The sequence below is a fragment of the Carlito syrichta genome, unplaced genomic scaffold, assembly GCF_000164805.1.
Source record: "Carlito syrichta isolate Samal-C Ts95f unplaced genomic scaffold, Tarsius_syrichta-2.0.1 Scaffold314289, whole genome shotgun sequence".
Lineage (NCBI taxonomy): Eukaryota > Metazoa > Chordata > Mammalia > Primates > Tarsiidae > Carlito > Carlito syrichta.
In genome coordinates, this window is record NW_007258385.1 from 375,175 (window position 1) to 401,165 (window position 25,991).

At 48.3% G+C, this 25,991-nt stretch overlaps 1 protein-coding gene across 1 annotated transcript; it reads right to left on the reverse strand.

The window, feature by feature from the left end:
- Positions 1-25,991, reverse strand: MANBAL (mannosidase beta like). Its single transcript, XM_008071311.2, has 3 exons — positions 25,911-25,991; positions 16,038-16,242; positions 1-933 (listed from the first exon to the last, which is right to left on the reverse strand). Exons 2-3 carry the CDS (start codon positions 16,185-16,187, stop codon positions 826-828), a joined length of 258 nt encoding a protein of 85 aa, XP_008069502.1. The 5' UTR covers positions 16,188-16,242; positions 25,911-25,991; the 3' UTR covers positions 1-825.

Sequence of the window (25,991 nt, forward strand, 5' to 3'; positions counted from 1 at the left end):
TTCAGCATGTGGGACTGTTTATTAACCTTCACTTCACCCAGTTAACTTTCCTCACTTGTCAGGGATGAAGGAATTGAAGGGCAGGGGATGCTTGGGTAGAAGTCAAAAGGCACACCCTGAAAGGTGCTAGATGGGGTGAAAAGAGGTGGTCTGAAATTGGCAAGCCTCCTGTTTCAGAGGCTCAGAAAATTTGTGTCCAAGAAATATACACTCGTTCAGTCATTCCCTTCCACCTGCTGGAAGAGAATCAGGCATTATCTTGGCTCAGGCCTTGTGCTGGCTCTCACGCCAGCTGTTTCCTGGCCCTAGCTGTCGCAGCTGGTGAGATCACTAGCACTGCATGGCCCCAGCATTGTGGCCCCAACGAATAGGCAAGGCCTGGCTCTGTCCACACAGCAGAGGCAACAGTGACTGATTAGCAGGAGATCTGCGGCATACACATAATAGGAGAGGGTGCTGGTCAGCATCAGATGACTCCAAGACGTAGTGCAAGCCCACCAGGGGCTGGACTGAAGGCTGGCTGCCATGATAAGAAAACATGACTCTGCGAGCAGACTGGACTTTGGAACAAAACTCCCAATACAGCCTCCGCTCACAGTGTATTTCAGTCCCCTTGACTCTAAACAGAAGCAGAAGGAAGAGGAAGTGGTGGTCAGCCCAGCTGGAGCCTGGGGACTGTCATGACTGTCAGAATCTTTGTGTTCAGAGGGCACTGCAGCCATCTCAGACTCCAGGCCTGGGATGGAGAGGGAAACAGGATGCTGGTTCCCAGGAGGGCAGCCCCCAAGGCCCCACCCCGCCCACTGGCTCCCCAGGCCTCCTCTTCTACCGCTTCTTCTTGGTCTCCTTCTTGGGCCTCTTGTTGGCAGAAGGAACCGTAGCCTTGGGCTTCCTAGTCACCTCAGCACTTCTGGGCTCAGCTGGTTCTGCCTCCTGCACAGTGATAAAAAGGAGAGTCAGGCTTAGATGGACCAAGACCGACACCAGCAAAATGAGACTATGTCTGAAGGATCCGCACACTGAAGCATGTCACAGACACACGGGGACAGAGTCCATCAGCACTGGGGTCCAGGATCCATGCGTGCGTGGAACTGCCCCAGCGAGTGGTACGGCTCCCAGGGAGATACAGGGAGGCCTGTGTAGGCTCACAGGCCTAAGTGGAGCTCCTTCACTTTACCGCCAATGACCTTGTGGGAGATTTACCTCCCCCTTTGTGCCTCGATGTACTTACCTATGAAATGGAAACAGCAATGTACACTTAGAAGGCCGATAGGAGAAGGCAAAAATACATGGAAAGCACCAAGAAATGGCAGCTGCACCCAGTGGCTAGTTGGTCACCCTGTGCCTGGGACCGGACAAAGCCTGGGTGAGAAGCTGGCTATGGGGCAGACCCATTGCATCTTTCTCTCTCCAACTGCAATTCTCCTGTTCAACCTGCAGAACAGCAGGGCTGGGAGGTGGGTGAGCCAGTGGCAGGCAGCAGCCACCACACTGTACTCTGTGGAGCCCGGCAGAGGCGCCCCCTAGAGAACAGAGGCAGCCTCGGGGCAGAACTCCAGACTCTGCTTGCAACTGTGGCAGCCCTGATTCTTCACCTGTTTTGTACACTGTGATTTGTTTCTTGTAAGGTTTAAATGAGGCCGAGTGCAGTGGCTCACATCTATAATCCCAGCACTTTGGGAGGCCGAGGTAAGAGGACTGCCTGAGCCCATGGGTTCAAGACCAGCCTGGACAACTTGGCGAGATCTCATCTCTACAATAAATCAAAAAATTAGCCTGTAGTTCCAGCTACTTGGAAGGCCAAGGCAGAAGGATCACCTAAGCCCAGCAGGTTGAAGCTGCAGTGGCCGTGAGCAGACCACTGCACTCACTCCAGTCTGGGCGACAGAGTGAGATTCCAATTCCAAAAAAAAAAAAAAAAAAGATTTGAATGAAACAAAGTTCTGCTGCTAAGAGAAAAAGGGTTCAGAACGCTAGATGTAGTCTGGCCTCTGCTGTGATGATGATGATGATGAAGGCGAGCTCCAGGAAAGGGACACAGACTGCCCCAGGCCACCTGGGTTCAGGTCGGAGAAGAACCTGGAACTGACTGTCTGCTCCTGCCTGGTGTCCTCTTATCTTCAGACACCTCATAGTGCGCTGTGACGACTCATAGTGCACTGTGGCCAGAAAGGACATTAGAGAAGCTGGGCTGGCCCAGAGTCACGAACCACAGTCCAAGGGCTCATCCGGCCCACAAGCAGACTTCATTTGGCTTGTAGTATTTATTTTTTAAAAATTAAGCCAACTGGGAGAGTTCCCATTAAATCTGTATTCCTAGCTTCTCTTGAAAACTAAACATCCGGCCGGGTGTGGTGGCTCATGCCTGCAATCCCAGCACTTTTGGGAGGTGGAAGCGAAAGGATTGCCTGAGCTCACGGATTTGAGACTAGCCTGGACAACATGGTGAGACCTCATCTCTTCAATAAATAAAAAAATTAGCCAGGCACAGTGGCGTGTGCCTATAACTTGGAAGACTGAGGTGGAAGGATCGCCTAAGCCCAGCAGGTTGATGCTGCGGTGGCCATGAGCGTGTCACTGTACGGGCAACAGAGTGAGACTCTGACTCAAAAAGAAAAAAAAAGAAAACTAAATATCCGCAGACACTGGCTCTGATTCCCAGCAGCAACAGGCTGAGCAGTGGTTGCCCCTTTATTCAGGTGCCCACCCCATGGCCCCCACCACCCTGCTGCCTGGTCCTATGATAGGGAAATGTTTCTCAGTACCCACATTATTAGAAATGGGAAAATTAAAAGCAGACTAGGATTGCTAAGGGGAACACACTGCTGAATGAGAAGAACACCCCTCTGTGTTTGATCTGCCAATCCCTGGTTGCCAGCTGGCTTTACACTCTCATCTTCCCTGCTCACCCCTTATTGGTCCCTGACCCAAGCCTCTGCCCTAGAGTAGGGACCACACTGGGCAGGGGCAATCCCTACCTAAGATCCAGTCCAGAGGCTTGTCAGCTCTTCTTATCGGCCATCATTGTCTCCAGCCAGTCAGGCAAGATACCAGCTATCAAGGGCTTGGGGGACCAAGGCCCCAAGGAGTGATCATCTCCCCCTTGTCTGACAGGTCTCTGGTTATAGCTCTGGATTCCCTCACTCCACCAGCCAGAAGTCAACCAATCTGAAGGTCTCCCCAGGCTGATACTGTTTTTGTAAACTGGCCAAAAGAAAACAGCTTATGAGGCCTGCCCGGATTTCCAGGATGGAGCCCACCTTCTGAGCTCAAGGTAGGTACCTCATCTGGTTTCAATGGGGCCTGGTTCAGAGATCATAGGGACGGTGACACCCAGCTGCTGCCCCAGTGCTTCCCTCAATCCACAGGCCCTCTCTCTGGCATCTTGTCCATTCAGACACCTCTCCCTGATCCAGCTATCTGCCAACAACTAAGACCGGCACCTCCCAGGCACCTCAACTCTACTATCCCCGACCCAGAAGAGGCCATTCTCGGGCAGGCCTAGCCCTCCTCCTGTCAGTGGAGCAATGCACCCTCTCCCTGCTCCCCACCACCATCCAGTGGGTCCCCAAGTCCTGTGGATCTGACCCCCTCTACCTCTGGACTCTGCCTCTCTCCAGCATGCAAGCCCCACCGGATCCACTCCCTGCCAACCAGCGCATTCCTCATGTACCTGCCAAACTGTGTTGAAGTGCAGACCTGACCACTGTACCTACCAGCTTAAGCCTTCCCATGGCTCTCCATCACCACAGCCTCATGTCCCACAGCTGGGATGGCATCTAAGGAGGCCACTTCCACCCCCATACTGGGTCAGGCCCCAGGACTTTCACTGGTCACCTCTATCAAGAGGAATACCTTTCATTCCTTGTCACCCAGCGGACTGCTCCCTGTGGTTTGGCCCTGCCCAGGAAGGCACTCCTACTCACTGTCTAGCCTTTCTTCTCTGCTCCACCACCACGAGCCTGAGGCAGCTCCTCTTCCACCCCTACCCCAGGCATCTAGGAACCTTATAATGCCGCAATATTTTCCCATAGCTATCTGTTTTCATGTCCGTCTCCCCTATTTGCCCATGAGCTCTTTGGGAGAGCTCAACAGCTGCTGGACGAATGAAAGAAATGAAAGAACAGACAAGGTCTCCCATAATCATGGGAACTTCACTCTTGTTCATCCCTATGAAAAGACAGCACTTTCCCCATGGGCAGAGAACACAAGCAGATTAAAACCCAACACACATGCTCTAAAGTATGGCTAAACACACACACTAAAGTAAAAATACATACATCCTAAAATGCACACAATATACCTGCTGAAATATGACCACCAATAATCATAACAATAGCCAGGCACGCGGGTCCAGCCAGGAGTTCCAGCTACTCAGGAGGCAGAGGCAGAACAATTGCCTGAGTCCAGGAGTTTGAGGCTACAGTGAACTATGATCACTCCTGTGAATAGTCACTGCACTCTAGTCTGGGCAACACAGCGAGACCCCATTTCTAAAAAATACATAATAATAAAAATAACAGCTACAACAGCTGCTAATACTTATTATACCAGGCCCTGTGTTATGTGGTCTGAACATATTTTAGCCTCACAAGGTACCAAAATGAGCCCCATTTGATAAACAAAGGAAAACACTCAGAGAGGTCACATAACATGGCTAAGGTCTCAGCTGGTGAGGAACAGAGCCAGGATTTGAATCCCATCTCTTCAGGGTTATCCGGTACAGCCTCTCCCAGTTTTCCTGGGGTCCTTAGGGCTGTGGATACCTTGAATACGAGTTAACTGTGGAATCAACTTTCTCTGTTTAACAACCCCCAGAATCACAAAGTGACTATGAATGACAAGAACAGCTTGTTCCAGACTCTATTTGTCGATGGGTCACTCAAAGCCCCCTTGTTTATGACTAAAGTTCCTACTGGACTCAGAGAATCAGGTTAGTGCTCCAGAGTCACGCCTTATTCTTCCAGCTGAAAGCAGTCCTGTGGGTGTGTGTGCATGTTACAGCTATCGACTCATCTGCATGTGCTATCCGCACCCCAGACCTCCTCCTTCCTTCCCCATCTCAGTTTCTAGGATTGTCACCCACGCAGTTACCCAAGCTAGAGACCTCTAGTCATTTCTGAGTCCCTGCCATTCCCTCATACCCACGCATCCAGTTGTCCCCAAGGTCTGCCTTTCTACTTTCTGAGGGGCTTTAGGCTCGCTGGCCCCTCTGGACACACTCCACTGCCCAGCTCAGATCCACGGTCTCCAGACAGCCACTCAGTGCACCATCTCCCACAGGTGCTCCTGCCCTTTGTCCCTCTGTCTTATCACCTTCTATGTTGCTTTCGGAGTCACTTTTCCTAAAGCAGGACTTAAAGTCATTTTTCCTTAAACAATGACTTTTCTTGAAGCAGAAATCATGTCTGTGTTCTGCTTTAAGAACTTCTCTGGCTCTTCTTCTTGAGGTAAATTTCATGACTCAGCACAGGCTCAGGCCTCTGCATTTCTACCCTGGCCCCATCTCCAGGCAGGGCCCTCGTGCAGCTGCCCTGTAACTCTGGGCTACTGGCCAGCCAGCATGCCCCAGATCCTCTGCCCCTTTCATCCTCTGTGTAGTGCTCAGCACTCATCACCTATCCCTGAACCCAGCACACGCAGGCGCTGTACCAGTCACAGTGGAGGAAAGAAGAGGACACACCCTTGGCGGATGTGTACCATGTGGGTGTGTCCCAATTGTCAGCTCAGCCTCCCAGTCACTCTGACAAGCCAGCCACTGTGAGCCACATTCTACAGGTGAGGAGACTGAGGCCCCCGGAGACCGAGACTGGCCCAACACGGCACAGCCACATGTCCCCAGCAAAGGCGGCTGTGTCACATGTGGCCTGGATCCTGGGGTCCTAGCCACACAGAGCCTGTAGTTCCAAATTCTTCACTGACAGGAATGACTCTGAATGAAGGGCTGACTCTCCAGTTCTCTTCAAACGTACATTGCCAGCACCAGTCAGGCAGGTGCAGACCATAAACCCTGCGGCCCCACCTAGAAGCTGGAGGCACGTTTTAAGCTTCCACAGCAATCACACCACTAAGTGGGAAGGAGAGCCCCTGCTGCCGGGGTTCCTGGGCTTGTGAGGCGTCCTCTGTGGACACAGGCTCATCGGTCATGAAGCAGCTCTGCAGTTGCTTGCCAGGCCGGGACACTGCTGCTCTTCATCAGCTTCAGTAATCGAGCCTGTGCTGCAGTGCATCCCATCCCTTCCAGCAGGGAAGGTGCACTGAATTTTACGATTTCCACTATTCAGTTCAATGTGGATTGAGTCCTATAAATCAGGACCAAAGCAATCTTTCCTTGTGAATGGTCCAGGCAAAGAAGCCACGATGCTCTGCTCAGCATCCGTGTGCACCATGTCTCACTGGACCCTCCGAAACCTGCACGGGCTGGGCAGGGTGTCCTCTTCTGATGGCTCAGGAAGGTGAAGGGCAGGAAGGCACTCAGATCCATCCCACTGCTACACACACCCAGGGATCTGAGCAAAGCGGGGGCTGAGAAGACCTTGCAGTGATGAACTATCCCTGGCCTTGGGGGAGCGAATGGGATCAGTTGAAACAAGGAGCGGGGGAGGTCGTCCATGTGGGCTCAACAAGGCAAATAGAGACAGGGAGTCCAGCGTGTGCTTAGCGGGCAAGGAAAGCTGTGATTAGAAAGAACAGCCTTAGGAGCTCATTCCAGACACAACTCAGCACAACTCCGCAGGCCCCTCCCGCTGGCTGGTCTGCGGCTGCTCCTGTGGCCAGCCGTCTCTCCCACCAGCTGGTACCCATCTCCAGCCAGGGGCTGATGGGAGCTTGTCCACACCCTCACCCTGCCCACCACAGAGCAATCTCGCAGAAACAACTTGTTAAGTAAGAACACCCTGCCCCCCCCACCTCAGCTGTAGCCTCCTCCCACGCTTCAGAAAGACACGGATCACAACTACACAATGGTTCCCTGAGTCTGTCTCCTAAAGTAGAAAGAATGGGCAGGCGCTTGCCCAAGGTAATTATTGATTTACAACAGCCCTCACTGGCAACAAGGAACCTGGTTTAAAACCAAAACTCTTGTGCAAAATTCTCCAAAAGGGTCCTGACCTTAGGCACTGTGCCACTGTGCCATGGGAAGGCTCCATCCTTCGCAGGGCTCCAAACTGCAGAGCTTCTTTCTGGCTGACAGTGGAGTCTGTGTGGGCATCACGCCAAAAGCCGTCACCCTTGCCATCAACTGTAGTGAGTCCTCCACTAGATCCCAAGGCTGCACCTCTGTTGCTCTTGCCTGCTCCGTACCCCGTTTCCATCAGGGCCCTGCCCTTTCCCTGTCCCATGGGGTTCCAGGGAACTCTCAGTCACTGTGGACACAGGAGCAGGCAGTCAAGTACGGCCTGGCCAGGAGCAGTACTCAGTCCCTTCCCACTTGTGCAGCAAGGAGTGTGTATGTGGCCGAGCAGGCCTGAGCAGGGGCCTTCCGTGAGATCTGGAAAGTGAGTCCTAGGTAGGGAAAGGGCTTCCCACTCATCAGTCACGAGTAGCAAGGATACTGATGGTGGCTGCTGCCGCCATCTCACCCAACACATGGCAAGGGTATCAGAAGGAAGCCAATACTCCCAGGAAAGTCAGATGAAGGAGAGACAGGCAGAGCCCTGAAGATTTTGAGCCCCGAAATCTAGTGGGGTCTTGAAATCCCCTGCTCCAAGAGCCAGCACCTGTTGGGGAAGCTGCTGGAGCCAAGTTTCAGAACTTCCCACAGGAAGAGTGCCCATGAGCAGAAGAGACTCAGGAACCAACACACACCAGAGTGGAGGTGAAAGTACCTGCATGCTAGGCTGCAGCTGAGACATGACAGAAACACGAGGAGACGGGAACAGACAACACGGACGCTACAGGAGAGCCTGTGATTTGCTGCCAGTTCAACCACTGCTGACTATCTGCTCCAGGAGGCGCAGAACTTGCTCAGAGCTGACTGGATCAACTTTCTGTGTAGAAACTAACCCCAAGGAGGTTCAGGAGGTCTGCGGGAAGGGAGGAGAGGGCACTTCCCCTTGACTTCCTCACTCTCCATTCCTGAAACTCCTGGACCATGGCTCCCACTTCCCACTGTGCTCCAAAGAGGAGCTATAGACTATCTCCCCAGAATACGTACCTGGGCATATAAACATCCCATTTTTTTTACACAACTTCAGGGGGTCCACAGACTCCTGGAACCTATTCAGGGATGTCCTTAGAAAGCCAGGAGCTCGGCTGGGCTTGGTGGCTCAGCCTGTAATTTCAGCACTTTGGGAGGTCGAAGCAAGTGGATTGCCTGAGTCCAAGGGTTCGAGATCAATCTGGGCAACTTGGTGAGACCTCATCTCTACAATAAATTAAAAAATTAGGCCGGGCTCGGTGGCTCAGTCTGTAATCCCAGCGCTTTGGGAGGCCGAGGTGAGTGGATTGCCTGAGCCCGTGGGTTCGAGACCCGCCTGGGCAACTTGGCGAGACCTCATCTCTACAATAAATCAAAAATTAGCCGGGCGTGGTAGTGCACGCCTGTAGTTCCAGCTACTTGGAAGGCTGAGGCGGAAGGATCGCCGGAGCCCAGCAGGTCGAGGCTGCGGTGGCTGGGAGCGGCCATTGCACTCCAGTCTGGGCGACAGAGTGAGAGAGACTCCAACTCAAAAAAAAAAAAAAAAAAAATTAGCCGAGCGTGGTAGCGCACACCTACTTGGTTCCGGCTACTTGGAAAGCTGAGGTGGAAGGATGGTGGAGCCCAGCAGGTTGACGTTGGAGTGGCCATGAGCATGCCACAGCACTCCAGCCTGGGTGACGGAGTGAGACTCAAACTCAAAAAAAAAGAAAGCCAGGAACTGCTCTGGGTGAAGAATCGTGTTCTGCTGGACACTGTCTCTGAAGGAGAGCAGCCTGCACACGGCCCAGTCGTGGAGCTAGGCCGCCTTTCCTCAGTCATCTCTGGAAACTGGCTGCACACGTGCTCTCTGTGGACTGCGCAGTGGTTTCAGGGACACTGCTCTGTGTGTCTCCTAGGGGTAGTGGGGATGGAAATCCAAAGGGACCTTCCCCTCTCCCTCAGTAGTCACTCCATAGGACCCCTTCCCCAGCACTGGCCATAGCTGTCCCAAGTTGGGTCAGCCACAGTTCCTTCCCTGGGGATTTGAGAACTGGGACTAAGCAGGAGGGCAGCCTCTCTCTATGATGCTGCAGCTGAAAGGTGTCAGTTTTGGGAGCTGTCAGTAATTATGCTTCCTCTCACCACAAAGACAGTGAGCAGAGAAGCAGGGCCCTAGGGAGAGAAGTGAAGGAGAGAATGGGAGGGAGTAGAGGGCATACAGGTGGTGAGCAGCAAGTGTCCGGTTCCCATCCCCTTCCAGAGGCCCAGCTGCATCCATGCTCTTGGGTTCTGAGACAACTTCCAGCACCTGCAACTTTTTAGTATGTCTACACTGCACAGATGCTACTTTCTAGCAAGTTGGGCGTGCCCCAAATTCAAACTGTTCCTGAATCTTAATTTCCCTTGGAAAACTCAGCTACTCATTCTTAGTTTTCAAATGATACAACCAAGTTTTAAAAATAATTCCCAGTCTCTATCCCCAACTTCTTGCTGGCTCTTCCTTTCCCATGTGGGATGTCTTGCTATCACACATCTAGAGCTGAACATTTCTTGTCCCCCTAAAATTGGTTTGTGCCTCAGGGAAATCACCTAAAGCCTAGACCAGTGGCTGCATATTAGCATCATCCCCGCTCTTTAAGAAACCACTGATCAAGACTTCGGAGAACGACTGAATCAAAATCTGTATGAGTGCGGTCCAGGCCTTTGCAAAGTTCTCTAAATGGTTTGAAGAATTGCAAGCAAGCCCAAGAGTGGGCAATCTGTACCATCCCTCCCTAGGCCCTTGCTCATAGCTAACATCATTGATCAATGATGCCTAGAAACAGCCCCAGAATCATTTTCACCAAGGTCACCATACAATCAATCAAACTTGGGAACAAGAGACAGAACATACCTGCCATCCCAGACTAGAAAGACAGACTAGAAAGAAAGGTATAAGGATTTACTATCTTCTGTTTATAACCCAGCCTACAAGAAAACTGCTTGGATTAAGTGTGGCCCAGGACTCGGCGAGGCCCAAACAAATGTTTGTTTTCTCAGATCTTAGTTTAATGAGGTGTCAGTGAGAAAAACTTCTCATTTGGCTTGGGATTCTGATTTTCAAATTGGTTCTTGTTCCTACTATAAAAAGGAGGGGGGTGGGGTGGGAAGCATTTGCATGTGTACTTTTCTCCTTCCCTGATTACCCCCAAAAGAGCTTTCAAATAATTTGCTAAGTATTTAAGTACTGAAGTCATAAGCCAGTTGCAAAAAATCGGCTTACTGGAACAACAGGAAAGACATTCTTTTGCTTTTCAAAGGCTTTCCCATCATCTAGAGCCAAAAATATTATCTTCTGACCCAAAAAGCCACTAATAAACCTTGTTTCTATAGGCTAAGAAACAGGGATGATTTTTGCCCTAAGAGAAACAGCAAAGAGAGCAAGATTGTTCTCTGGGTCCTCCCGCCACCTCCATTGCCAGGTACGGAGCTCCCTACAGCCTCCAGGCTGCCAGAGTCCCACAAGCTGGCCCTGCTCCCACAGGCTCCCTTCCTCCCTGAGCGGTCAGGTACCTAGTTAAAACCCCTGTCCTCCCTTTCCCCAGCAGAATTCCAAATTCCAGCTCATTATTAGGCACCACCTCCAGGCAGCACAGCCTCAGCACTCTCTTTGTGCTCCTGTTACCACAGAATCTGTGTTTCCTTCTCACCTGGCTAGGAGTTTGGGAGTGAGAAGGGCTATCTCCTGGGGACACACAGAGGAAAATTCATGGCAGAATGCCCGTGTACCAGGGGGCCATCTGCTGCCCACATGCACCGATAAAAAGTTAGGTCGGCCGGGCTCGGTGGCTCAGCCTGTAATCCCATGCCTTTGGGAGGCTGAGGTGAGTGGATTGCCTGAGCCCGCAGGTTTGAGACCCGCCTGGGCAACTTGGCAAGACCTCATCTCTACAATAAATCAAAAATGAGCCGGGCGTGGTAGCATGCGCCTGTAGTTCCAGCTACTTGGAAGGCTGAGGCAGAAGGATCGCCGGAGCCCAGCAGGTCGAGGCTGCGGTGGCCAGGAGGCCACTGCACTCCAGTCTAGGTGACAGAGTGAGACTCCAGCTCAAAAAAAAAAAAAAAGTTAGGTCCACAGTACTATTGTTTTTGCTACTGATCCATTAAACAGCTAAAAACAGGTTAACACAGTAAGCTTCAGTTACGAGGACAATTCACTCGTATGAACCTCGTTCCCTTAAATGCAAGATGAATAAAAAAAAACTGAGATGTGATGCACTATATTTATTTTTAAAAAGATGAAGCTGTTGTCCCAAATTAACCTCGAAATGGCAGTGGGGTGGGGGCAGGGGATAAGGAGGGATATGTCTGAGCTGTTTGTCAACTTCCTGACAGATCTTCCTCAAAGGACCTTAACCTACTATGCTACTAAAATCCCCAGAGAGCAGTAAAGTGCTCCATTTTCTGAAAGTCTGCCGACCTGACCCAGGCCTCAAGGCTTCCCTCAAAGGGTTAAGACCACAACAGGAGGTGAGCAGTTTCCAGCTCTCCTAATGGCCACACATCTCTGCCTATAAAACAAGAACATTCATCACCTTCCTCCCTTGGGACTCTCAGCAGGTTTCATCAGCAGCCAATGACAATAAAATGTTTGTTATTTATAATACCCAATAGCACACCATGTCTGTGAGGACAGAGACCAGGAGCACAGGAATCACACTATTAACATGTGATATAATTGTGGGTGGAAAAACTCCAATTGTGACCTCCTTCTCAAAATACCAGAATAAGAAATGGACAGAACAACCCAGAGGCCATAAGCCTGTTGAGTTCACTAAGATTTTACCCTTTGATTTTACCCTCCTTCGCCCCTGCCTGACCCCTAAGTGCTGAAGCCCCTCAAGGCTCTATCATAGGCCCTCTTATCTCCCTCCATATTCTCTTCCCAGGAGACCTCATACCCTCAAATGACTTCAACGACATCTTCTCAGTTCCCAAATACTATTCAACACTCAGCCCAGACCTTCCTCCTGCCATAGACCTGCCAACCTATCGGCTTTCTTGACAGAACCACCTGGACACGTCAGAAGCATCTGTTTAAAACTGAACCTGGCATGCTCCTTCCCTGCCCCACCCCAAGCCCACTCCTTTGTCAGAGCTCCCCATTGTGTGGATGGGTTCCCTGTCGCATCAGTAAATCCCCATCATCCTCCCAGCTACAGAAGCAAGTCTCCAGGACACAGTGATAGCCAAGATATATGGATCTCCAGAGTACAGTATACACCGGTCAATGGGAGAAGAAAGGGGCAAAACTTGTGTTTTATAGTAAACTATCTTTTATGCATCTAAGGGGGGAATACAAATACACACACACATATGCATTAGTTTATGCTTTCAAAAAGAAACAAAGAACAGGTAAACCAAAGTAATAAAAATGGTTCCTTTTGGGGAGGAAGGGAACAGGGTGGAGGATAATGAGATTAAAGGAAATTTCTGTGAATGCTGGGAAATACTGTATATAAATTAAAAAACAAAATCAAAAAGGAAAAAAAACCCCTAAAAATTAAAAACAAATTAAAGCAAATGAACCTGTCATAGTGGGAGATCTAAACAGAGAAAACCATGACTAAACACAGGAGTTTAACCACATATCCCTACAGGGACAAATTCTAAGGCCAAAAAAGAACCACAAAGAAATCTTACATTTATTCTGAGTTGTCTTATTAGCAGTAAAAAACAACTCAATTTTAAAACTATGGCCAGGCGCAGTGGCTCAGCCTGTAATCCCAGCACTTTGGGAGGCTGAGGCGAGTGGATTACCTGAGCCCACGGGTTCAAGACCAGCCTGAGCAACTTGGTGAGACCTCGTCTCTACAATAAATAAAAAAAATTTTAGCTGGGCATGGTAGTACACACCTGTAGTTCCAGCTACTTGGAAGGCTGAGATGGAAGGATCGCCAGAGCCCAGCAAGTCAATGCTGGGGTGGCCGTGAGCATGTCACTGCACTCCAGCCTGGGCGACAGAGTGAGACTCCAACTCAAAAAAAAAAAAATTTTTTTTAAACTATAATTAGTACATTGTAGGTATGCACAATAGAGTTAACCAACTGCTAACCTTGGAAAAGCCTGCTTGTGGCCGGGCGCAGTGGCTCACGCCTATAATCCCAGCATTTGGGAGTCTAAGGCGAAAGGATTGCCTGAGCCCAGGGGTTCGAGATCAGCCTGGACAACTTAGTGAGACCTTGTCTCTACAATAAATCAAGAAAAATTAGTGAGCGTGGTAGTGCATGCCTGTAATTCCAGCTACTTGGAAGGCTGAAGTGGAAGAATTGCCTAAACCCAGCAGGTCAAGGTTGCAGTGGCCATGTGCGTGCCACTGCACTCCAGCCTGCACAACAGAGTGAGAGCCTGACTCAAAAAAAAAGAAAAGAAAAGCCTGCTTACAAGGCTGGCCCTTGGCTGGCGTCTGGTACCTTGGCTTTTGGTGGTTTCCACAATTCCCAGAAATGATAAGAGTGGCCCACTGTGCCTCAACTGTGTCAACAATATGGCTTATGCTGAACACCCAGACTCACTACTCTGAAAATTGAGAAATAAAAGGAACTGGGATAGGAAATGTACAAAATGAGCCTGGGGGCCAGGCTTGATGGCTCAGCCTATAATACCAGCACTTTGGGAGGCCGAGGCGAGTGGAATGCCTGAGCCCACGGGTTCGAGGCCAGCCCGGGGAACTTGGTGAGCACTCACCTATAGTTCTGGCTACTTGGAAGGTTGGGGCAGAAGGCTCACCGGAGCCTAGCAAGTCAATGCTGGGATGGCCATAAGTGTGCCACTGCACTCCAGCCTGGGCGATGGAGTGAGACACCAACTCAAAACAAAAAACCAAAAATGAGCCTGGGACATCTTATTGAGCCAGGGAGCAAGAAAGGTATAAAAAACTAATGCAGTATGACAAGGAACAAAGATGCCAACTTGTAAGGACTCCCACTGAGACAATATGAGCATCAGAAAACAAACTAATTAAAAGATATTAAATATATAAAAATATATGTTCAAAATGATATGAAAACCGAAGCTTTACTGGTCAACACTGGAAGCTGCTAGAGCCAGAGCTCACTACTTTGGAAATTGATAAATAAAGGGAAAAAGAACCATACAGGTAATGAGGAAAAGGTCTCCAACAAGAATTTGAGCATACAAATGCAGAAGGAAACACAGTAAATTCCCTAGATACAAATGAGTTCTGTTTCAAGAGTGCATTTATAGGTCCAATTTGTTTGTAAGTCCAACAAAGATAGCCTCGGTGCCTAACTAACACAATCAGCTATATAGTACTGTGTTGTAATAGGTTTACAGTATTTTTACACAAATGAAAACATTTTTAATCTTACAGTACAGTGCCTTGAAAAGTACAGTAGTACAGTACAGCAGCTGACATATGGGGGCTGTATGTACACCAGACATGTGAACTTACGTGACTGGACATGCAGACACATGTTTACACCTTTGAAAGTTTGCAACTTGAAAGTTTGAATGTAGGGGACTTACTGTAATGGATCAAAGCAATGATCATCAATGGATGCTAAAACTACTTAGGTGAGAGATTAATGGGGGATTTTTATAATGGAGGAATCCGCTGACACCATCTGAAGTCAATGATCGATCCTGGAATCTCTACATGCATGGCAGCCAGACACTATACACTTGCTGACAGCACGCAGCAGGAAGCACACGGCACCAGCCATGAGGTGTCTGCACCACATAACCTGATTAAACGGAATTAGGCCTATGGATGAGCCTCCCGTTGATAGGAAATGTGGGAAACAGAGAAACTTGTTAAATGACATCACAGGCTGGGCATGGTAGCTCATGCCTATAATCACAGCACTTTGGGAGGCTGAGGTGAGAGGACTGCCTGAGTCCATGGGTTCAAGACCAACCTGGGTAACTTGGCAAGACTTCATCTCTATAATAAATCAAAAAATTAGCCAGATGTGGTGGTGTGTGCCTGTAGTTCCAGCTACTTGGAAGGTTGAGGTGGAAGGATCACCTGAGCCCAGCAGGTCGAGGCTGCAGTGGCCATGAGCATGTCACTGTACTCCAGCCTGGGCGACACAGTGAGACTCTAACTCAAAAAAAAAGATGACATCACAGAGAAGCAATTAGCCAGATCCTGGGACATGAATATAACAGATGACAAATGACCTGCTTTCGCCAACAAATCAAGTCATGAGGAAATACAGATAGGAAAGAAAGCTGGTAGGACAGTATATAGTCATAAAATAATGACACTTACAGAAGACCTAAAACAACAAAAAAAGCCATCTGATGATGTCATTCTCTTACTTAAAACCCACTGGGCCCTGCCCACACCTCTGGTTGCAACTTCCACTATGCCCCTCTGTGCAAAGTCACCTTCATTCATTTCTTTTATTCCTCAGGTCCCTTGTACATGCAGTGTCCTTTCCCTGGAATGATGTCCTCGCCCCTTGCCCACTTCATAGGGCAAAGCCCACTCATTCCTTCAGTCTCGGCTCAAACACTCTCAAAGCCCAGCTCCTGCCCTAGGGTAAGATCAGGTCTCCTCTCTTGTTGTACACCCTCACTGCACCCCATACTTCTCAGGGAAGCACAGGCAGATAGTTTTTTAGTATCTGCCTTCCCTCCCAAGGACTGGAAACTCCTTGAGGGCAGGCAGACACCACATTTTTCAGCAGAGTCTGGCATGTAGTAGGCACAAAACAAAAATCTGCTTAACCGGTATGTGAACAAATAAAGTATTAGCTATGTGGTTCCATCTGTGTGGGACTTTAGGGGCACACTAAGCCAGGAAGCCCCAGTATAGCCCTGCAAGCCTCAGCTGCAGTGGTGTCTGCTTTGAGTACCTAGAACCCGGCCTGGCCCTTCGAGGAGCTGAGGTTCCCAGGGAAGGACTCACCGCATCGTGGGACTTGGGAATGGGTACAATGATGGCTAGCACACAGATGAGCTGGAAGATGGCCCCCAGGAAGAGTCCGTACCGCAGCAGGTTCTCCAGGAAAGTGGGCTCAGGCACCTCAGGAGGCGAGAAGTCCAGGTCGGAAGCCATGGCCCACGCTGTCTGCTCCTGAGGTCTCTTCTGACTCACTCTCTCAGGAGCGAACCTATAAAATGCAAAGGGTAAATGTCACATTTCTACAACTGCCCTTTAGCTTGTACAAACACACACACACATGCAAGAAGACAGAAAGCAACTATGGTGAAATAGCAACAACTCTTGAATCTAAGAAGAGGACATAGAGTCCCTGCACAATTTTTTTGTATGGTTAAAGTTTTGTAAATATAAAGTTAAAGAAAATAAGTAACTGCAAAGGTAAACAACTCCAAAAAAAGCCTCAAATCAACACACATCTACTGAAGGCCTGCTGTGTTCAGATTCTGTTGATCCACTTATTATTCATCTAGGCATTCATTCAATGAATATTTATTGAATGCCAAGCACGAAAGAGTGAGTAAAACAGGCAAGCCCCTGCTCTCCTGGGGCTGACATGCTCAGGACAATGAGCACATGGAGACGTGATATGCCAGGTGTTTTAGGAAAAACTGAAGAAGGGCATCAATTTATTTTGTACAGGGTAACAGGAAGAGCCACTCTAAGACAGAGATGGGAATAAAGTGGTAGACATGCCAAGGGAGCCATTGGTGGATCTGAGGGAGCCATAGTCCAGGCAGAGAGAGAAGCAAGCATAGAGGCCTGGGTGAGAAATGAAGACAACATAACCAGGGAGAGGGGATCAGGAAGAGGGCAGATCAGAGGGATGGGGTAGACCTTGAAGGATCCAATGTGATTGAATGAAATGCAAAACCACTGAAGAGTTTTGAGCAGAGAAGTGACATATATATATATATATATTTTTTTTTTTTTTTTTTTAAGTCAGAATCTTACTCTGTCACCCAGGCTGGAGTGTAGTGGCTCACTCATGGCCAGCTCAGGTGATCCTTCCGCCTCAGTCTTCCAAGTAGCTGGAACTACAGGTGCATGCTACCATGCCAGGCTAATTTTTTTTTTTAATATATATATTGTAGAGATGAGGTCTCACCAAGTTGCCCAGGCTGGTCTTGAACCCCTGGGCTCTGACCATCCTCTTGCCTCGGCCTCCCAAAGTGTTGGGATTACAGGCTTGAGCCATTGCGCCAAGCCCGCTGACTTTTCTTTTAATGGAGGAGGGAAAATGGGGGGGGGGGGCCAAGGTGGACACGAGGTGTGGGGGAGTAGGGCAGATGAGAAGTCCACTGCTAATGGGCTAAACAAGAAACACTAGCAGTTTGAATGACGGGGCAGTGGTAGCCAGTGGAGGCAACTTTGGCCTCAATCCTTCTCTCTAGCCTCTAGCCTCCCCCCAGCAGGCCCCCACTTCCAATAGCCTGGTCAAGCTGAAAGACCTGCATGTGGTTCTCCAAGAGCACTGAGCTCTCTCAAAACCCTAGGCCTCTGCCCAAGTTGCACTCTGCCAACAATGTCCTCCCCACTCTGACTGCTTGGTGAAGCCCTCACTCACCTCCAAGGCTGGGCTCACGTATCACCTCTACAACTCTCCTCCTCCCCTGAGACCACTGACCTGCTCCACCTCTACCATGGGAGGAGGCAGACACTGTCCACCCCGATGATAAAAGGGCAGTGTACTTTGGAACCGGGCCAACTGCCTCCGAAGCCCTTTGTGTTTTCAGAGATTTGTGCCACAGTGAAACTTTCTGCTAAATCTGAGCTATGCAGTATGGTGGCCATGAGCCACATGAGATGATTAAAACCTGAAATGTAACTACTCTGAACTGAGATGCTAAGTTAAATACACACCCAACTTCAAAGACTTAGCATGAAAATAATAATGTACTATAGCTCGTTAATGTTTTTATATTGGTTACATATTGAAATTATATATTGAGCTAAATAAATTATATTATTAAAATTAATTTCACTGGCCGGGCTCGGTGGTTCAGCCTATAATCCCAGCACTTTGGGAGGCTGAGGTGAAAGGACTGCCTGAGCCCACGGGTTGGAGACCCACCCAAGCAACTTGGTGAGAACTCATCTCAACAATAAATCAAAAATTAGCCGGGTGTGGTAGCACGCGCCTATAGTTCCGGCTACTTGGAAGGCTGAGATGGAAGGATAACAGGAGCCCAGCAGGTTGAGGCTGCAGTGGCCGGGAGAGTGCCACTGCCCTCCAGTCTGGGTGACAGAGTGAGACTCTAACTCAAAAAAAAAAATTTAATTTCACCAATTTTTTTTTTTTTGAGTTGGAGTCTCACTCTGTCTCCCAGACTGGAGGGAAGTGGCTGCTCCCGGCTACCGCAGCCTCAACCTGCTGGGCTCCTGCGATCTTTCCACCTCAGCCTTCCAGGTAGTTGAAACTACAGACATGTGCTACCATGCCCGGCTAAGTTTTTGATTTATTGTAGAGATGAGGTCTCGCTGCCCAGGCGGGTCTCCAACCCGTGGGCTCAGGCAATCCACTCATCTCAGCCTCCCAACAATTTTTTTTTAAAAAACAAAGTTTGATAGGCCAGGAGTGGTTCACACCTGTAATCCCAGCACTTTAGGAGACCAAGGCAGCAGGATGGCTTGAGCCCAGGAGTTCAAGACCAGCCTGGGAAACACAGCCAGAACCTCAACTCATAAAAAAAAAACCAACTTAAAAATTAGCTAGGAGTGGTAGCACATGCCTGTAGTTGTAGCTATTTGGGAGGCTGGGGTGGGAGGATCACCTGAACCCAGGAGTTCGAGGCTGCAGTGAACTATGATCATACCACTGTATTCCATCCAGCCTGGGTGACACTGCAAGACCCCATCCCTCAAAAAAGAACAAAGTTGGAGGCCCAACTTTACAATTTCAAAACTTATTGCAGGCCAGGCACGGTGGCTCATGCTTGTAATCTCAGCATTTTGGGAGTCCAAGAGAGGATGGCCTAAGCCCAGGGATTTGAGACCAGCGTGGACAACTTGGCAAGACCTTGTCTGTACAATAAGTCAAAAAATTAGCTGGGCTTGGTAGCTCAGCCTGTAATCCCGCGCCTTTGGGAGGCTGAGGTGAGTGGAATGCCTGAGCCCACGGGTTTGAGACCCACCTGGGCAGCGAGACTTCATCTCTATAATAAATCAAAAAATCAGCCAGGCGTGGTAGCACGCACCTGTAATTCTGACTACTTGGAAGGCTGAGGTGGAAGGATCACCGGAGCCCAGCAGGTCGAGCCCAGCAGGTTGGCCGCTCCCAGTCACTGCACTCCAGTCTGGGCGACAGAGTGAGACTCCAACTCAAAAAAAAAAAAAAAAAAATTAGCTGGGTGTGGTGGCTCACGCCTGTAGTTCCAGCATTTTTGGAGGCTGAGGAGAGAGGATGGCCTGAGCCCAGGGGTTTGAGACCAGCCTGGGCAACTTGGTGAGGCCTCGTCTGTATAATAAATAAAAAAATTAGCTGGGTGTGATGGCACACACCTGTAGTTCCAGCTACTTGGGAGGTAGAGGTGGAAGGATCGCCTGAGCCCAGAAGGTTGAGGCCATGGTAGCCATAAGTGTGCTACTGCATTCCAGCCTGGGTAACAGAGTGAGGCCTTGACTCAAAAAAAAAAAATTTATTGCAAAGCTACAGTAATCAAAACAGTGTGGTACTGGTATAAGAACAGGTGGCTGGGCTCAGTGGCTCAGCCTGTAATCCCAGCACTTTGGGAGGCCGAGGAGAGAGGACTGCCTGAGCCCGTGGGTTCAAGAACCTCCCGGGCAACTTGGCCAGACCTTGTCTCTACAATAAATCAAAAACTAGCCAGGTGTGGTAGCGTGTGCCTGTAGTTCTGGCTACTTGGAAGGCTGAGGGTGAAGGCTCACCGGGGTCCAGCTGGTCGAGGCTACAGTGGCTGAGAACATGCCACTGCACTCCAGTCTAGGCGACAGAGTGAGACTCCAACTCCAACTCCAAAAAAAAAAAAAATAGGCATACAGACAAAAGAAATAGAATAGAGAACCCAGAAATAAACACACATTTATGGTCAACCAATTTTCAAATAAGGGTGCCAAGATCATCCAATGGGGAAAGGAAAATCTTTTCAACTAACAGTGGTAGGAAAACTGGATATTCACATGCAGAAGAACAAAGTTGGACCCTTACTTACAAAAATTAACTCAAAATAGGTCAAAGATGTAAATTCAAGCACTTAAAATATAGCTTAAAACTCTTAGACGAAAACCCAGGAGTAAATCTTCATGACACTGGATTTGGCAGTGACCTCTAGCATATGACATCAAAAGCACAAGCAACAAAAGAAAATATAACTTAGACCACATAAAAATTTAAAACTTTTGGCTGGGCACAGAGGCTCACACCTATAATCCCAGCACTAAGAAAATATTTGTAAATCATATATCTGATAAAAGTCTAGTATCCAGAATATATAAAGAACTGTAACACAATTACGATAACAGAAATCCAGAACAACCCAATTTTAAAGTGGATTAAGGACTTGAAGAGACAGTTCTCCAAAAAAGATATATGAATAGCCAGTAAGCACATGAAAAGTCATGTAACATCATTAGTTGTTAGGGAAATGCACATCAAAACCACAATGAGGTCCCACTTCATACTCACGTACGGTCATTAAAAAAAAAAAAAGAAAAGAAAGTGCTGGTAAGAAACCGGAAACCTCATGCAGCTGGTGGAAATATAAATAGAGCAGCCCTTGAAGAAACAGTTTGGTGATTCCTCAAAAAGTTAAACACTTAATCATCATAGGATCTAGCAAATCAACTCCCAAAAAACCTAGAGGAAAAGACACCAATGCTCATAGCACCGTCATTCACAATAGTCAAAGATGTGCACAACTAAGAGTCTATACGCATACGGCGGAGTACTATTCAGTCACTAAGGGAACTAGATTCTGATACATGCAATATATATCGCATGTATGAACCCTGAAGACACTGAAACTTTGAGAACTGAATAAATAAATGTGAAATAACCCAGACACAAAAGGACAACAAATATTGTATGGCTCCACTCACCTAGACAGGCAAATTCAGACACAAAGTAGGACAGAGGTGATCAGCAGCTGGGGGCAGGTGCAATAGGGGATTACTGTTTAATGGGTACAGAGTTTCAGTTTGGGAAGATAGAAAAGTTGATGATGGTTATACAACATTGCAAATGCCACTGCATTTTATACTTAAAAATGGTTAAAATGGTAAGCTTTGTTTTGCCACCAAAACACCAATTTTTTTTTTTTTTTTGCTTTTTTGTTTGTTAATTTTATGTATTTATTTATTTATTTATTTTTGAGTTGGAGTCTCACTCTGTCATCCAGACTGGAGTGCAGTGGCCGCTTCGGCCACTGCAGCCTCAACCTGCTGGGCTCCGGCGATCCTTCCACCTCAGGCTTCCAAGTAGCTGGAATTATAGGCGTGCACTACCACGCCCGGCTAATTTTTTTATTTTATTGTAGAGATGAGGTCTCGCCTGCCCAGGCGGGTCTCGAACCCTTGGGCTCAGGCAATCCACTCACCTCAGCCTCCCAAAGGCGCGGGATTACAGGCTGAGTCACCCAGCCCGGCTTTGTTAGTTAATTTTAGAGAATGGTTCTTGCTCTGTTGCCCAGGCTGGAACGCAGTGATGCAATCATTTTCTTTTTTTAGAAACAAGGTCTTGCTCTACTGCCCAGGTTGGAGTGCAATGATGCAATCACCTCTGCTTAGACTCAAGTGATCCTCCCACCTCAGTCTCATGAGTACCTGGGGCTACATGTGCATCTCCCCATGTCTGGCTAATTTCTTTATTATTTTCTTTTAGAGACAAGATCATGTTGTTTCATCCAGGTTGGTCACAAACTCCTGGGTTCAAGCAATCCTCCCGGCTCAGTCTCCCAAGCACTGCGATTATAGGCGTCAGTCACCACACCTTTTTACTTTTTAAATGTGGCTGCTCGAAAATGTAAAATTACACATGGCCTGTATTGCATTCCATGGGATGGCCTGAATTAAAGAGACCACCCTACAGGCCCTCCACCTCAGCTCTGCCACCTCACCTCAGCTCTTCCTCCACCTCAGCTCTGCTACCTCCCTGTTTCGCACTGGAGAATAATAAAAATGACTTTCTAAGTAAACAGTGGGACTTACACAGATAAATATTGCTTCCCTTTAACCTGGTCACAAGATTGCGTGCCTGGGCCAACAGGGCGGCGGTCACTTTTCACATCAGTTCTTTCTAGTTTGGGAATGGCCTTCAAAGTCTGAGGCCATTCCCTGGCACCCCCCCCAGAATTCTCAGAGCTGGCAGATCTTCATCCTCCCAGGAAGGATTTAACTTCTGGAAAGAACCCAGCATCATCTGGCTCCAAGTGTGGTGAATCAGGTAGAGCGCTGAACTCAGTAATACCATTTTTGGTCAAATACAAGGTATGACACTCAGACTCCAGGCAGATTATCCGGGGAGATTCATAAACTGGCCCTGAAGTCAATTCCCCTGTGTGAGAACGGTGTCACAGGAAAAAGCGTCTAGCCTCTGTGGGCACCGCCCTGAATACCAAGTGTAAAAAGCTGTGTACTCCTCACCGTGCACCTCTTTTAAATATGTTTGGCCCCAAGTTTGTGCTTAAGGCTGTACCAAGCCTACCCGGTTTACACATACTCAGGCTAATTAGTAGTTTAACTAACAGCAACACTGTTCCAAATCTTTGCAGTGTGCAATAGAAACATGGGGCAGAATCGGATGCAGGAGCACCGACCCTCTTGGGCTCCTAATCTCTTGACCACTAGTCTCCTGAGCTAAGTAACAACATCTAATCAAAGCTATAACACATTAGGTTTTTTTTTAAATGGCAATTAGGCAACATATAACAAGAGTCATAAAAGTGATTCTATCCTTTGACTGAATAGCTTACTTCCTAGAATTTATAGAAAGGAAACAATTCACAAGAAGAAAAAGCCTCCGGTTACAAAAAAGTTCACAGCGGCACTATTCATAACACTGAAAGACAGGAAGCAACTGAGATATCCAGCAATGAGGAAATAGCCCAACGCTGGTGCATCATGGTATAATCCTCACTAAAACGGCAAATAAACACATCGTGTATCAGGTCAGTGGAGAGACTTTGTGGAACACTGAAGAAAAGTAAGCAATTGTATAAAATCTGTGCCTGCAACCATCTTTAAGCTGATTTCATGGGCTGAAGATCAAAAGAGGCCACAGAAATATACATAGCTGCTGTTAAGGTGAAGGAGTCACTGAGCTTTAATTTTGTGGACTGTTATTGAAACAATAAATTCAACGTAAAAGAAAAATCTATGCCCTATCTACTTCTACTTCCTTCGCAAGACTTCTGTTAGGATATTATGAAGCACATCCAATAACACTCTCTGCAATGATGAAAATGTTCAATATTTGTGCTCTCCGAACAGTAGCTGCCAGCCCCCTGTGGCAATGGCTACAGAGGAACTGAATTTTTAACTTGAATTTAACTTTAATTATATAGACATGTGGCCAAGGCTCCCTCCAGGCTACAGGGCGCTGTGACACATCCTGGACGTGCCTTCAAAGTCTCCTCTGGTTCTCCCGGCACCTCTGCGCTTTACTTCCCAGCCCACCTGCCAGTGCTTCTGGGTTTTCCTTTCTTGATGGCAGAAGTCACACAAATCCTGCTCACTCTCCAGACCTCAACAGGAAGCACTTATCCCCGAGACACTGTGACAGGCTCTGTTCCAACATCAGCGTCGAGCACATCCCGGGTGTTGTGCCATCACCTCACCTCACAAGCACTCTGGGAGTGGGAGTTACCAGTGACGATGCGGAAACCCAGGCTTGAAGGTTCCACCACCTGCCCAGGGACAACATGGTGCTAAGTGGCAGAGTCAGGATTCAAGCTGGCTCTCCCAAGCCAGGGCACTCACCCACTATACCAGTGGTCTCCAAATTGCAGGCTGTAACCCTTCCTAAGCCACAAAAGCTATCGGAGCTGCAATCAGCACTTGTTCTTTTAACTTCATTAGCCTGCACTTTTAGCTCTTTAAATAAATGACAACAGAAAATATCAGAGTGTATCATATTAGTGAGGGTCGGCATTGTGCCCTGAAGACTTTTCAATATCCATCTACATCCAAGAATGTATGTTCTGTATCCAATTTTAAAATGCTCTTTTTTTGTTTTGTGTTGTTTTGTTTTTTTTGAGTTGGAGTCTCACTCTGCCGCCCAGACTGGAGTGCAGTGGCCGCTCCTGGCCACTGCAGCCTCGACCTGCTGGGCTCCGGCGATCCTTCCACCTCAGCCTTCCGAGTAGCCGGAATTACAGGCATGCGCTACCACGCCCGGCTGATTTTTTTAGTTATTGTAGAGATGAGGTCTCGCTGCCCAGGCGGGTCTCGAACCCGCGGGCTCAGGCAATCCACTCACCTCAGCCTCCCAAAGGCGCGGGATTACAGGCTGAGCCACCGAGCCCAGATTAAAATGCTCTTCTTACTGTTTGAGAAATATTTAACTGGAATCTATTGTCTTTTACTTGATCCATTGTGATCTCTTGGACAGCAAGGTTCCTGTGTCTATCTTGAGTTTACCCCAGGGCCAGACTAATAAATATCTGGTAACTGACGAAGACTATGCCTTTGTTTCCACCTCCAAAGCAAGAGCAGACGCCTCACCAACTGTGTCATTTAACAATGAGGAGGGGCTGAAAGGTCATGGGCTTCCCTGGGTCTCCCAGTGAGTCAAAGCAGAACTGACCATGCTGGTATCCAGCTCAGAAGGCTCCTGACTTGCCCAAGAGGGAGGCTTTTACACACTGGGAGACTTTCACACCCCTATCAGAACCTAACAAAAAGTGCACACTTAGTTATTACCAAGCAAAGCAAGTAATTTTATGAGGCTGCTGATACTGTGAGGCTCATCCCTGAACGCCAGACACTGGTGGTCTGCAACATTCATCCACTGGACAAATATGATCTACCATCTGCCAGGCATTAATCAAGTCCCTCCACGGAGTTTCCATCCAAATGGAAGCACTCCAACATATGAAACATAATGTCAGGGATGAGTGTTACAAGAAAACATGGAGGGAGGAAGGAGGTGCTATTTCATGAGGTGCTCAGGGAAGGGCCTCCTGAGAAGGTGACATTTCAGCAGAAGCAAGAAGGAAGCACAAGAATAAGTCACTGAAACATCCACAGCAATGTCCTGGGATAGAAGAACAGCAAGGGCAGAGGTCCTGACACAGGAATGCCCTTCGTGATCAAGGAGAGAGTCAGTGAGTATAGGCCATCATAAGGACTCAGGCCTCTTCTCTGAGTAGCAGGGGAGCACTAGGAAGGTTCCTTGCAAACAAATTACATGATCTAACCCACTTCAAAATGGTGTCTCTGGCTGCTGTGTAGACAAGAGACTACAGGCAACAAGAGCGAGGTCAGGCAGACCCGCAAACAGGCCACCTTACCAGTCAAAAGTCTGGTTTAAAAAAAAAAAAGCCTGCCACCAGGGTGGCAGCAGTAGAGGCAGTAAATTCTCAGGTTATGGATATCTTCTAAAGAGAGTGCCACTGGTATTGCTAAGGTGAAATCTGTGAGAAGTTAGAAATGAATCCCTGAGGGAGGGAGAACTATTCTGTATGACACTAACAGTGAGTACAACACATTGGGCATTTGTCAAAACCCATAAAACTTTAAAAAGATTACACTTGAATGTATATCAATGTTTAAAAATCACATAGGAGATCAGGAATCCCAGGACAGAATGCACAATGTGACATTCTGAATCTAAACGTATCCAACAAGTCCTCTGAAGGGGCAGGGGGAAAGGTGGTGACCTACGAGACTTCAGAAATGAGTGGAGTCGGGAAGATGAAAGGCAGGAGTCACACGTGAAGTCTGTGCTCAGGTGAGAAGGTAGCT